This window comes from Ptiloglossa arizonensis, chromosome 10 (assembly GCF_051014685.1).
Source record: "Ptiloglossa arizonensis isolate GNS036 chromosome 10, iyPtiAriz1_principal, whole genome shotgun sequence".
Taxonomy (NCBI): Eukaryota; Metazoa; Arthropoda; class Insecta; order Hymenoptera; family Colletidae; genus Ptiloglossa; species Ptiloglossa arizonensis.
The window spans coordinates 13970387-13983903 of record NC_135057.1 but is presented as its reverse complement, the minus strand read 5'-3'; the positions used below and the strand labels follow the sequence as shown (position 1 = coordinate 13983903).

General features: G+C 46.6%; 1 protein-coding gene across 4 annotated transcripts in view; it reads right to left on the bottom strand.

Annotated features, from left to right (window-relative positions):
* Nucleotides 1–8351: 8351 nt before the first annotated feature.
* The window catches only part of LOC143151922 (glutamate receptor ionotropic, kainate 2), a 72473-nt gene continuing 67307 nt past the window's right edge, over nt 8352–13517 (bottom strand). For 3 of the 4 annotated variants that reach the window (XM_076321442.1, XM_076321445.1, XM_076321446.1), the window contains 4 exons: nt 10329–10527; nt 10029–10257; nt 9468–9733; nt 8352–8594 (listed from right to left, as the gene is read on the bottom strand). In XM_076321442.1, the coding sequence (XP_076177557.1) occupies nt 8358–8594; nt 9468–9733; nt 10029–10257; nt 10329–10527 (931 nt within the window). In that variant the 3' untranslated portion in view covers nt 8352–8357. Of the gene's footprint in view, nt 8595–9467; nt 9734–10028; nt 10258–10328; nt 10528–13517 lie in introns of those variants that run through there. The other variant, XM_076321447.1, reaches the window with a different exon arrangement.

Genomic DNA, 13517 nt, shown 5'->3' with positions numbered 1-13517 from the left:
ACGGTGAACTATGAATGAGCCGCATCCTTGTCCCGTTCGCTTTATAAATTTTACAGCTTCCTGCCACGCGGCCCCCTCCCTGCGACTCCAAGCTTTCTCTTTCTCTCTGTCTCTCTTTAGGTTTCTCTCTATCTCTCTCTCTCGTGGTAACTGACACTTGCTGAATACTTTCAAGGGGGTAAGGGACAGTGTCAGGGGGTGAGTGCGCGAGATAGAGTTTTTCGAACGATTCTAAATGTTTCGAGTTGAGATTCTAAGTGGTATTGGAGGGTTAAAAGCGACGAATCGAACAAACTTGATTTCGAAATTGGAAACTTTCTTTTATCTTTTATAATATTGAGTTATTCAGTGCTGGTATTCTTCGAACATTTGTTTACCTTATTCCGGAGCATCGGAGTAGGATGAAATTTTGATTTTTGTTCGAGTAGGTTGTATATTTTTCTCAGCATCGAGGATCCAACCCCACCTTATTATTTATCGCGATTTCCCGCTGAAAGATACGAGCAGCAAAATCACGAATATGGTGCAATATTTTGCAACAGATAGGAATACTTTTTGCCATTTCAGGGAAGAGGGAGGTAATTTCATATCGGTAAAATATTTTCCCGTTCGACGATTCAAATAATTAAGAATCGATATCAACCGGGTTCCAATATTTCTTTTTTTTGTATTTAATCATGTTCTCGTTAGTTTTGAAGCGGAATTATCGAGGGAACGAATGTTGCCGTCACAGTTGCACCTTTAACGAAACGAACTCGGTATCGTTCGAGGACCGAACGCCTCGAAATTATTTCGAAACAAGAACGAACTCGAAGCGTCTTCCGTCAACGCTCGAGTATCTTCGCCCACGATTTATAAAGTAATAAATTCGACACATTTCGCGTTCCCGGTTCGCTCGGCGCGCTAAATAATAAGCTACGCGGAGTCGACGCCCTCCTCCGTTGAAATTCCTACGATCTACGCAAACTATGCGCGCGGCGTCTTTTGTTCTGGATATACGCGACGGAATACGTATTCAGAAGCGTCTGAAGCATCTCAGGCGTATTCAGATTCCTGTATGAATAAATTCCGCAAATCGTACAACCTGCCGCCCTTTGCGCGTCTACGGTGTCTAATTGTGAAACTTGTTCATGGGTGAAACGAACGACCGCTTATTGGAAACACCGATTACGTACACGCGTCTTCGAAACTTTTGAATCAACAATCAGATATTCCTACGATCGTCAGTCGAAAGAATACGTTTTCTTCGTTCATTTTTCGATTGTTTGAACACAGCGTTGCGAACGCGCGAAAAAATTTCTCCTCAAAATTTTGTATCTATTTTTACTTCGATGGTCAACCGGGATTAGGTTTAACTTTAACGACGTTAAATCTGTACGTACTTTTTTCGTGCCTACGCACGGTTTCGCTTGTTTATCCGGGGATTATATCGCCCGAGTTAACTCGGGTGCCGTAGTTAAGCGGCTAAGTACTATAAAAACTCTATATACGATTCGAGATATGGAAAGAATGTTCCCTCTGTTATCGAATAGTCCGTCTTGTACGGTACGTCGTATTTTAACGGGTAAAGTTAGTATTTCGAGGAAACGGGTTCGTACGTGAAAATCGTACGATTTGGAAATAAATTCTACGATTGCAATATCGAAAACATTACAGGACGTTTCGTTGTACAGAGTGGTATAGAAAGGGCTATAGAAAGTCTAATTAATGCCTACGATCTCTTTTTCGTTAATTTCACATTTAGAAAGGGGAGTCCAGGGTGTTTAAAAAATTAAGTTCTGCCATTTTAGAGGGGTGATACCAGATTTTTGAAAAATTAATTTCTGCCATCGTGAACGGGGATTCCAAATTTATGAAAAATTAATTTCTGCCATCGACGAACACCCTCCGATCAACCCTCCGTCGAACCTATTCAGGGGTCGACGAACACCTTGCTACTTTTAAGCAGTCGTCAAACATCCTTCGCCTCGCACAATATTCATTATGCGATTCGTTGAAACGCTCGTGTACCAATGTAATACTCGTGTACTCACGAATTCGAGCGAAAGTTTCTCGAATCCCTCGACGATTCCGGCAGGTAGGGTTCCCCGAAGAGGAGTCGGACTCTTTTACCGGGAAGCCCAAGTATAGAAGGATTCCGGAAGTTTTAGAGTGGTACCTACCGGGTGGTCTCGGTTCTCTGATGATTACCGTCAGTCATAAAGGGCGCGCGGTCGGTGACACAATGGAAAAATCTGACGAGTCCATCGGGAATTCTGACCTCGGTTACTCGCCCGAGAACCCGCGCCAACGACTCCACGGACACGATTCCCGCCCCGTGAAAATGATCTTTCCTCGATCCTCGACGAATGGAATGTTTTTCTTTTCGAGTTGGTCGAAATTCACTCGTGGCTACCGGGCAGGGCAATGATAAAAGTTCTCGCCCGTGTAAATAAATTACGACCGCAAATTTCCCAACTTTCCACGCGCAATACTTCCATTATGTCTTCTGAAAAATAAAAGAACGCTTCGACATTAATATTTCTCGCCTTAAAAGTCAAACGGTCACCGTCAAGATAGCCCGATCAGGAAAGATTGCACCCTCTTGGACGAGATCGCAGCACGATCGGCGACAATGCGCAGTGATGTCGCTCTTCTGTAAGAATCTTCCATAGAAGGTGTCTGAAAAATAATACGAGCAATTGTTCGCAAATATTCCAAGTGGTTCGTCTCTCGAGCTCCGTGTTCTTCGAGTTGTTCTCGCGCGAGGAATCGCAACCCTCCAACCTCGATCACCACCGCACGTTCCGTACCGAGAAGTTTATTATTCCTGCGACAGTCGCGTACACGTAAGAAAAGGCTACTTCCCTTGGAACCGGGTTGGATCCATCCGTGGTCATCCCCCGAGGATCTCAGCCGGCGAAAAATTGATTGTACACCACCGTTGGGACGACGCGCGATAGAAGGGCGGCAGAAGGAGGAGGATAAAAGTTTCGGCTCCCTCTCCTGCTGGCAAAACTCGCCAGGAATTCCTGGGGCACGGCCGGCTGGAACCTCTCGTCTCGTTCGAGCGGGTCCCGGCTACGGGGGCAAGCCTCTTATCCACGTAGGATCGGTCTGTGACTTTTGTCGGTGCGCGTTCCCCGGTCCCCTTTGAGTAATGGAAGTCGACCGAAATCAATTTCAATTCCTACGAGCCGGCGCTCAGCTCACCGGCCGCGGTTCCCCCTTTGAGAGTGCCTTCTCCGTTTGAGCTTCCATGCACGCTTCCTTGCTTAACACCTTCGGATTTTATGTGGACGGCCTCACTCGCCGATCTTCCCTGTCGTATCCACCGGGCCGGTGGTATGCCGACCATTTCGCGAATGTCACTCGAACCGTAGGGTTCGAGGCCAGCTGATACCGCGCCAGGCTTATCCGGTGATATCTAATTTCGGAAAGGACGTTACCCGACGACTAGGATACCCACTGGAGAGGAAACGGCCACTTTCGTACACGGGCACCTACCTCGTTGCTTTTTCAGATATTTCCGGGACTTGCCGATTACGTACGCTACGAAAGCAACGCAACGCGTAGACTGCGAACGGATCGAAGTTTGAGAAGAGTGCAATTCGAGCATTCTTGTTTGTATTTACGATATCGGTTGTACAGGGAACTTTCTCTGTTGCTACTTTGGGAGATACTTCACGAGTGATACTTTGGTCGATGAAGTTTGATAGCGATTGGGAAGGTTTGCTCCAAAAGGAATATGACGTCTAGAGAGATGGAAGTCTGGGAAGAGTGTGATTTTTTATGTTTGGATTCACTGTATCAGTTGCAAGGGAACTTTCCCTGTTGCTACTTTGTGAGATACTTCATTGCTGAAGTTTGATAGCGATTGGGAAGGTTTGCTCCAAAAAGAACGTAACGTGTAGAGACGTGGAAGTCTGGGAAGAGTGCAATTCCCGGTTTCGAATGACCGTTCTTTTTGTACGGGTTCGCTATGTCGGTTGCAGAGGAATCTCCTGTATTGCTACTTCGTGAGATATTTCGTTGTCGAAGGTTCGTAGTCGTTAAGAAGGTCTGCTCCGAAACGCAAGTAATGCGTAGGTAGCGTGGAGAGAGGTGGAAGCCTGGGAAGAGTACAATTTTCGGTTTCGAGTGCTCGTTCTTGTTTGGGTTCGCGATATCTGTTGCAGGGGAACCACAACTTTGTAATCACAACTTTGTAATCACAACATTGTACGTTTCAACCCTAGTGCGTCCCTCGTGTCCTTCACGATACAGTGTGTCCTCGCGATACATATCTCAGCAACGATTTTGAATACACGGTCGAAGGAGAGAACGGTGTCGCGCGAGCGGTATATTTTCTCCGTTTAATCCGATGAAAAAATTGCTCGTGCGCTTTTATCTCTAAAAACACGAGTTCCGTACGTTAGAGACGTATAACGCTTTGGAGTGAAATTATCATTCGTTTCTTATCACCGCTACGCGAGCGGTGTACCTAATTTTCTTCTTTAATCCAATTAAAAAACTGTCCATCGCGGGCTCCGCGTGCACGATCTACACCAACAGACGTACCGAGCGCCCCCTCTAATAATTAAAAAATAAAATCCTGGTAACGTATTCTCTTTCACGGACTCGTAACGCGTTCAAGTTAAATATTCTTTTCTTATCTCCGCTACGTGACCGGTGCGTTTCATTTTTTATTCTTCGTCCCGACGAAAAAAAAAAAATATATAGTCACACCGCGCCACTCGGTGAAAGCTGACGGTGTACTCTAACAAGCGTATCGGACCCCCGGTGGGTCTACTTAAGGGTTAAAAGTCGCGCGAATCGATACGCGCGTGTAACGTCCAGTGTAACTTAAAGACGTTACGTGTACTCGTGTATCAGGGGGGGATCCCCGGCTCGAGGGCATCAAAGCCTTTTACCGTCCCGATCCGAAACCACTAACGGCGGGGGTCGCCCCGAAACACCCTTTTACAACGTCTTCCCGAAAGAAGCTTGTCGGCGGTGTGTTTTAACGTCCGAGTGTGGATCGTTCCCGCGGAAGAACGTTACATTTCCCTGTTCCACTTGGTCCACTTGGCCGAGGAGACTCACACACGCACGTGGCCGGTCTACCGGGAAGACACCGGGAGAGACGTACAAGGATACAATTTTACGATCCTATTTGAAATTCGGCGCGGTCGTAAAGGACATGCGAGCGGGACGTCAGATCTCGAACCGGCGGCCGTGATTTCGTGCACCTGTTGTTTTCGCCGGGACGCGATAAGATCGTGGCTCGCTCACGCGCGCGCGCGCGCACACGACAGAACGAGCGAGCGAGCGAGCGAGCGAGAATACCATCGTCGGGTAGGAGAGAGGCTTCAATTGACCGAGTCAGCCTCGCGAAGATGAAGATGTATCGTAGATAACGTGGCCCCTACACCTGCGTAACGGCCGTACCGTCGCTCGTACCATAAAACTTAATTAACCCCTTGCACGACGATTTATTCCCTCGTCGATTAAGGGGATTCCTCGATAATCTGAATCCGCTAGCCGCTTAAACCCTCGCCCGGTTTAAATCACACGCGATTCGAGTTTTACCAGTCACGTTTGCACGGAATGGATTCCCTCTCGGCGCTCGTTCCGACAGCGACGTTTTATTGGACGAGGGCTATCGTTCCGGAGGGCACGTCGCTTTCGTCTTGCGTTTTCCATGTTCTTTGGCATTGTCGTAGATATTACGGATCGATGAATTTTTGGAGTTTGCGTTAGAAGAGTGGATTTTCAATTTTTCTTTAGATTCAGAATGAAAGTACTCGATTGTTCGACGTAGAGATTCCAAAAGCTGTCGAAATACAGTAACCCCTCGTTAAAGCGTCGCGTTCGTCCCTCTGTAAACGTAACGAATCACCTTACCATTGTTTACGTTTCTCAGCTTGAACCACCGTGGATTACTCGATAGCTGTAGATTTAGAAACCGCCTAACGGGATTTTGAATCGATACCACAAATAATTTTAATAGTATACAAATAAAATCGATAAGAACTCGGTCGTATTTGGTCTTACATTCTACGGAAGTCTCCCCGATCCCTTGATAATACTCTCGCCAAGATACAACGAGGAATATAAAAGTTGTTAGTCGAGTTAGTGTCGTCGCACCGATGCTCGGGCGGCATCGCTTTGAAGTTCGGGGACCGAGCTTCTGTAATACGAGAGACCTTCTCGTTGTTTCTCTCGCTCTTGGTGCGTCTCATTCATTCTTCTCGCCGGACGGTTCGCACGTGGCTAGATCTCGAATCGAGATACGAACGATCGATTCTAGGTACGAATTCGCTACCGTCCCTCCCTGAAACTTTACGAAAAGACCGGTGTACGCTTTAACGAGGGTTCAACTCCATTGAAACACGAGGTTGTAGGTAATCCATCGATCACCAGTTATCCCAGACCGCCGCAATGTCGCTCGAGTCTTTTCCACGGATTTCGAGTCGCGTCGCTTCGAAGTCACCGTACCGAACGAAGCGTAACGCGCACGATTTCGCTCGATAACGCTTCCATATCGGGCTTGAAACGCGCGCGGGTACGCGCCGGCTCGTAAAGGACACGTGGTCGCCGTGACCGTAAAAAGGACAAAAGTTTCGTTTCGTGAAACGCCCGCGATTATGAACGTCCCGTCGCGAAAAATATCGTACAGTTAACAGCTCGTTCGGCAGCCGTAAATGTTGCCCGTAATCGTGTTACGCGCTTTTACGACCGCAATGAAAAGGAGTATTAATTGATGTCCTTACACCTTTATCACCAAACTGTTGGTAGGCACGGGGATACGACTTCATACTTCGAAATCCTTTGATTCGTGCCGGTGGAAATTAACCGCGGCTGCGTTTCGCTTTGTGGACGCCTCGCCGCCTTCGGGGATCGAATCAATTTCCGCGTATTTCCCGCGCGGCGTAATCGCATGCAACCGGGAGAATTCGCGTGTAATTAGCGGGTGATTGCAGAAGACTTCGGTGCGTTTTCAACGGGTGGCATTGCATCGGCACAATGGCTGCCCATTATCTCGAATAGGATTGCGTGACAAAAAAATTGGAGGTTAGGTCAGGAACGGCACCGTGATCGTTGTCTGGACTCTTTCGCGCGATCGTCGACGCGAACAGGTTGGACAAGTGAGAACAAAACACGAAAATCCGTGCAATGAAACAGGTCCGTTGGAAATATTTCAATTTTATAGATATACGAGTCGGAGAGTATCGTTTACGAAAACTCGGGGCGCGGTAATAATTTTCCAACGGTTCCTCACCGAACGTCCACTCGCCACGAGCGATAAAAGAGGAAGATTGATACGAAAAATCACCAGACGCTTGGCGTCGCTTAAGTGACCGGTCGGCTTCCCTCTGATGCGAGCTGCGTCTTGTCGGTAAAGTTAAAAGTGTCCTTTCCAGCGACGATCGATGCGCTTACGCGTAGAAACGTCCCTTGGTAATAATGACACAAAGATGCCGGCCTACTCTCGGGGGGTTCTGGTATCGCGGGACCTCCAGGTGATTTCTCGGGACGAAAATCTTCTAAACCAAGGGCACGGTTCGTTAGCGCCATTGTGGCCGAGTCCAAATATTGTTGGATTCCTTTCCGGGACCTACAGCGAAGATTTCTGCCCTCCATGAGGTCGCCATTGTAAGACCACTACCGAGGATGACGACTTTATGCGCGGTGGCACAAGGCAGCTCGACATTTTTCCTCTCCGGGCTCAGCACGAGTCGTCTTCGTTTCCTAATACTCGTTGCCCGTTGTCGAATAAATTATACAATTGTATATTTTCGGGTTTTCCGTACCGACGATGATCTGTAAAAATCACCATGAAAATTATGGACGAGTCTGGTCCAAGTTTACCGTGGTACGCAGGGGATATCTACTATTGGTTAGAATTTATCGTTAATGTTAGCAGAGTATTTTCTTCTGAAAATTGTTTACGATGTACAATTCGATTCAAGCATTTATTGGCATTAGTGAGTGCATAACGTTCTCGACTCTGCGTTTCTAGTCACCTAACACGCGTACGATACACTTGGTATCGTAAAGTTGAGAAAGAACCTTGTTAAATTTTTTTCAAACCAAGAAAATCAATTGGATGCTCAAGGTCGTCGAGAAGTTATCCCCTCCACCGCTTCCGTCTCCGTAATGAGTACAAGAGTGGGAATATTCAGTGACCTTGAGCGGCCAATTCATTTTGATTGAACCATAGTTTTCGCGTATCAGAAATTCGGTAACTCTTATTCTACGATGTTCGGTCTAATCTTTATCGATCTTGAGATCGTAGCTGCGATTGTACGCGTTGTCTTTCTCGAGTTCATTCGAATTGTTAGCGCACGGGAAATTCGACTAACGGCTCTTATTGACAGTAATCGATGCACGTTCTAATCTTTATTGATCTTGGTACGGTTGTTGCTGTGATTGTTGTCCTTGTCGAATTTGTCCAAAATGTCGAGACGAAGGAACGAGCCGACTATAGAGCGAGCTGTGGACGCCGCTCTGCCGATTCCGCCCTCCATCGAACTCGTGCCGCTGCTTTTCGAGATTTTAACGGGTTTCGTCTCCGCCCAAATGTTCACGGCGAATCTTAATTCCGCTACCAGCGCCTCCCAAGGAGTGACCTGCAAGAACGCCGACGAAAAATGGTTTCGTGTCCGGGCACCGCTTAATTAAGTCACCGTCGTTTATTCCGCCGCGCGTTTTAATCGCGTAATGAAACTTTCTCGCTCTGTTGTCCATTACCGTTTCGAAGAGTAAGCAATCTTCCGCGGCTCAACTTTCATCTCGCTCGTCGAAATTTCGCGAACACTTCACAATCTTTCCGTGAGGAAAGCTGAGCAAAAACTGAATTCGTGGGACCGTTAAAACATAAAAATCGACAACGACGACGCGCGAAAGCAAATCGGGTCGATCGTAGCCGTAAAAAGTCATTCGTTTTCTCTCTTCAACGTTCTCGAGCTATCTTCTTCGAAGCGGCAAAGAAACACGCGGGATTTATTTACCATTTTACCTACTCTCTTCTCTTCGAGTCCACGTTTTCTCTTACTTCGAAAGACGTTCAAAAATTGATACTCCCGCTAGAAATTCTCTGCTCCTCCGATTTGAATCGTTCACTTATATTACGTTTCACCCTTTCTTCGATTTGGATCGTCGTTTCGTTTACTTTCGAAGATGCCACGAAATTGAACGATTCGAATTACAATTTCACGTTTTCTCGCTTCTAGAATTTCGGTTGTTAAATATTCACTCCTCGCGTTCAAAGTTCACTGTTGGCTCGATGAAATTTCTCGAAGCAAAAATAGAAACATATAGCGCGCGTATCGTTTCAACATTCTCGTTTAAATACTTCACGAGATACAATATTCGAGTTGCGCTAAATTAAATGGCGACCGAGTGTCGTCCATCGAGTATTCGAAATTTATCGTTCGTTTCGAGGCGAAAGATTCGAGAACGAGACAACGGTTCGTAGGTAAAGGGTCGCGCCAAGGGCTGACCTTTTCGTTCACGGCGACCTTTCGTACGTTCCAGAGGAATTCACAGATGGCGATGACGAACGAGCCGCAGCATCCGAAGAGAAGTACCAGGAAGACACCACCGACGTTTGCCAGGCCCAATTCGCTCGAGTTCGCAGGTTCTACGTCGTCTTTCTTGCACAGCCCACCCCCGTGATCCTGCCACCATTTTTTCTTCAGTTCCTGCAGCACCCCCTTCTCTTGCAGCAACAATATCGTGCCGCTTATGGGGGTTCTGTACGGCGAATCTGCGAGAAGACGTGCGATTTCGAAATGAAAATCATCATTCGGGTACAGCACAATGTTTAATTTTACTTCGAGAAACGCGCGACGTTTTCAATTCATTGTTCACGAGTAGAGAAAAAGTTACACGCACGAAATGAAATATTTGAGAATCGAGTCGATCGTTTTTCTATTCTTTCGTTTTATTTTCTCTTTCGATGGGAGGGGGTAGGGTCTCGACAGAGGCGAATCACAGTGGTCGATCCCGTTCTTCGACCAGAGTCAGATCTAATTGTGACTAATTATTCATTCTGAACTTACTTCGCGGCAAAGCAATCCCGTATCCTTTGTTATCAATAAGCCCTCCAACCTTATCAAGATCGCAGTTTCTTTCCATCCTGTACTCGATCGTGGTGGATTCCATGAGGAAGGCGTAATCGTACTTCTTCAAGACCCGATCGACACCTTCGTCGTTCGACTTCGTGAAAACGCTCGGTCGTGCATCCATCATTGCGGTCCACATGCGTTGATAGGTCGAGTAATTCGAATCCTGCGAAACGGAAGACGTGTGAGACGTTTATAGTGGTACCTAGGCCCCCTGGAGGATATTTGAAAACCTACTCGGAAGAAAGCGGACGTGGATCCCCCTTTTACGGCTCCGTATTTGATTTTCGTTTGCTTGGCCAGGTCCTCGACACCCTTGATCGGGTTGTCCATTTTATCGACGGTGAGGAACGCTGCCAAATTGGCAGTGTACGAAGAGACCATGATCAGCGTGAAGAACCACCACATCCCGGCCACCATGCGAATCGATGGTGCTCTACGAGGAAAAGCTGTTATGAAATCAATCATTTTTCGAGCAAAGTACACTGTTATTACATATTTCAACTATATTGGAAACTGTGCACAATGGTAATACAATTTTATTCCGTATTTACACGATTCGACAGAACGACACTCTTCGTATTCTCGACTACCAAAGAATATATTTGTCAATATTATAAACAAGGACTAATTATTATTCAGAAACAAACTATCTTCAATGAATTTGGTATAAATATACTTATTCAGAGTCCCTTACAATAGGACAATCGATCGCGATATTTCTAGAAATTGTACAGTTGGGACGAAAGAAAATGTCCGCTCAAGGTCACCAAAGTATCTCCCATCATCGCCTTCGGTCTTCCAAACAGAATTTCAACGCTCTTCGCGCACAAAGACCCGTTATAGCGTACCCTTGGTGGACGTGTTCGACGATTTTCGTGCACCGTCGTAAATGTCCGCGCGAAACTCTCGCCGCACGGTGCGCGTTATCTCGGCGGCCGCCAGGAGCCGATACGTTTCGGAGATAGCCGGGGAAGTTTGTCAGCTCGTTTAAAATATCGTCAACGAGCGAATCTCGGTTGCTGAATTTCCAGATTACGAGGAGAGTGGTGGGCAGCGTTCCGTGACGCGGTGGCTAGAGCGTCTTGTACGCGAGAGCTCGAGCGCAAAAGCAGCCAGAGAGACAACGCGCCGCGAGAACCACGCATCGCGCTTTCCTAATTAAGCGCGAGCTAAGGGGCCGCGTATGCAAATGACGCCTGTTTGCCCGGCGCAGTGTACACGTACGTGGTTATTCTCCTCTCGTGGGTGTCTCGCGCGAGCGTGCGCAAGGGACCGGGTAAACAGAAACAAAGGACATTGTTTGCTCGCAAACGGCGCCTTCGACGAATGAATTGCGATTAAATTGCCACGGCGATACCGTGGATAACGTCGATAACCGATGGGGATTCCCCGTTAATTTATATCGTTTCTTTCCTTTTTTTCTACCTCGGCGAAATAATAAACAAAGGACGACTAATTACTGGTTTCGAACAGCTGTTCTCATCGCGAACCTTTCGGTTCATTTTTCAAGTAAATACGATCGTTCGAACGATGCTTGTAAAATTGTAATTACGCGGGATCGATTTAACGACTTTAATTATAATTTTGTATTCATATTATATTCGGATCGTAGAGTAGTATTTTTTGTTTTTGAATAGAAATACTGGTGATAAAAACAGCTCGTTTGGAGTGTTTCTTTTTTCTTTAAAAATTCGATTACAGTTATTCCAAAGAGATTTTCCGAAAGCTTGGTATTCGAAAGCCAGTTTGAAAAGGATGTTAAAAGTTAGCGAGAAGCGTAGCTTCGGGGAAGTGAGAAGGATCATTAACTTCGTCACTAGCGGTCAAACTGTTATCGGTAACGGTATGAAAAAGTTCGTTTCTTTCTCAAGTTTTTCTGCTCACTCTCGAAACTCGTTACGATGACAGGAAATTACGTCTTCGAGCGTTCGGAGATAATTTCAAACTCCGAAGGTCGTTTCGAATAATTCGAAAACGTTTCAATTTTACACGAGACGTACCACCGTAATTACAACTTATGCTTCTTCTACTCGGGAATAAAACGCCTCAAAGTTTTATACAAAATCGTTCTCGATCTCTCGAAATTTCCTCCAAATCTATAAACAACAGATAAATTAATAACTCTCGAGCAATCGAAGATACATCTCCGCGACTTTCGCTATCCAGAATGTCAACTTTAATACCCGTAAACCTTAAAAAAAAAAATACTTAAAAACCGTATTTCGAAATTATTCGCTCTCGAGTCGTTGGGTAACGAGACTCTCGTGTCTGGATCGTCGTCATCGTCACCGGTGTCACCGTACCCGTGAAATGAACGATAACACCGATATCAGGTCGCGGGATCGGTTATAACGCGGAAGACGCCCCAAATATTACTTACATGCAAATCACGGCAATCTACGCGGCGTCCGCGCGGCGTAAACAAGCGGGTAGGAAGCAGTTAGGAGAGGCACGGTGTTGTTAGTCGTCCTCCACCTCGTCGTCGTTGTCGTCTTTAGTCGGTTCGTCGTCAGTATGTAGCGAGCAAACACGCGCGACGTTACGAGCGGAGAGTTAGCGCCGTGCCGGCGCTAATAAGTGGGAAGCCGCTTCAAATATGTCCGGCAAACAGCGGCTCGTTAAGCTTAATTGTCGTGAAAAAAAGAGAATCGTCGGAGGGCTGCTGGAGGGGGAGACTTGAGAACCGGCAGGGGGTCGGGTGGTGGGAGGAGGAGGAGGAGGGAGGATGGAAAAAAAAGTGCAGTGTCTGCTTTTGGCACCGTCTCTGTAGGCTTTTCTGCAAACGATCCGCGATATTTTATTCCCTTAAGCAGAATAACGAGATCGGGGATGCCGACGGTGCACAACGAGGATTTTTATCGGCTACGCCGTGTTCTCCAGTCCCGAGATCCTACTGGAGGATTAACGCGTAACACCGGGGATACCGCGCCTCATATTTTTGAATGTTTTCGCGCGAGGTTCGCGATGCGCCGATTATTATGCAGCCATACATTCCACCGCGGTAAGAACGAGGAACTATGAGTGGAGAATATTAAGAGACAAAGTTGCTACAAATGGGAGAGCCGCGTTACGTTTCGTGTAAATACGAATAAAAGCACGGAGCGTAATCGGTGCACGTTAAATGTTACGCTTCCACCTGCCAAGCGAGTATTTTCGGAAATTTTATTCCAGGGTGTCTCTAGCGTTGGGTAAACGGGATTTGATTGGTTTCGCTTTTGAGGGAATTGTAAGCGTACTGGTCGAGACTTTTTTTTTTTTTGAAGTTTCTTTTACAAATATTGCAGCGAACGTACGCTACGAACTGTATCGATAGTACGTAGAAGATTTAGGGAAGCTTCATCGGGCAAAGTTGCGAGAAACTTTTTTACTCGATGAGTTTCTTTTTCTTCAGGCGAAGTTGTCGAGAAGATTTCAAGGTCTGTT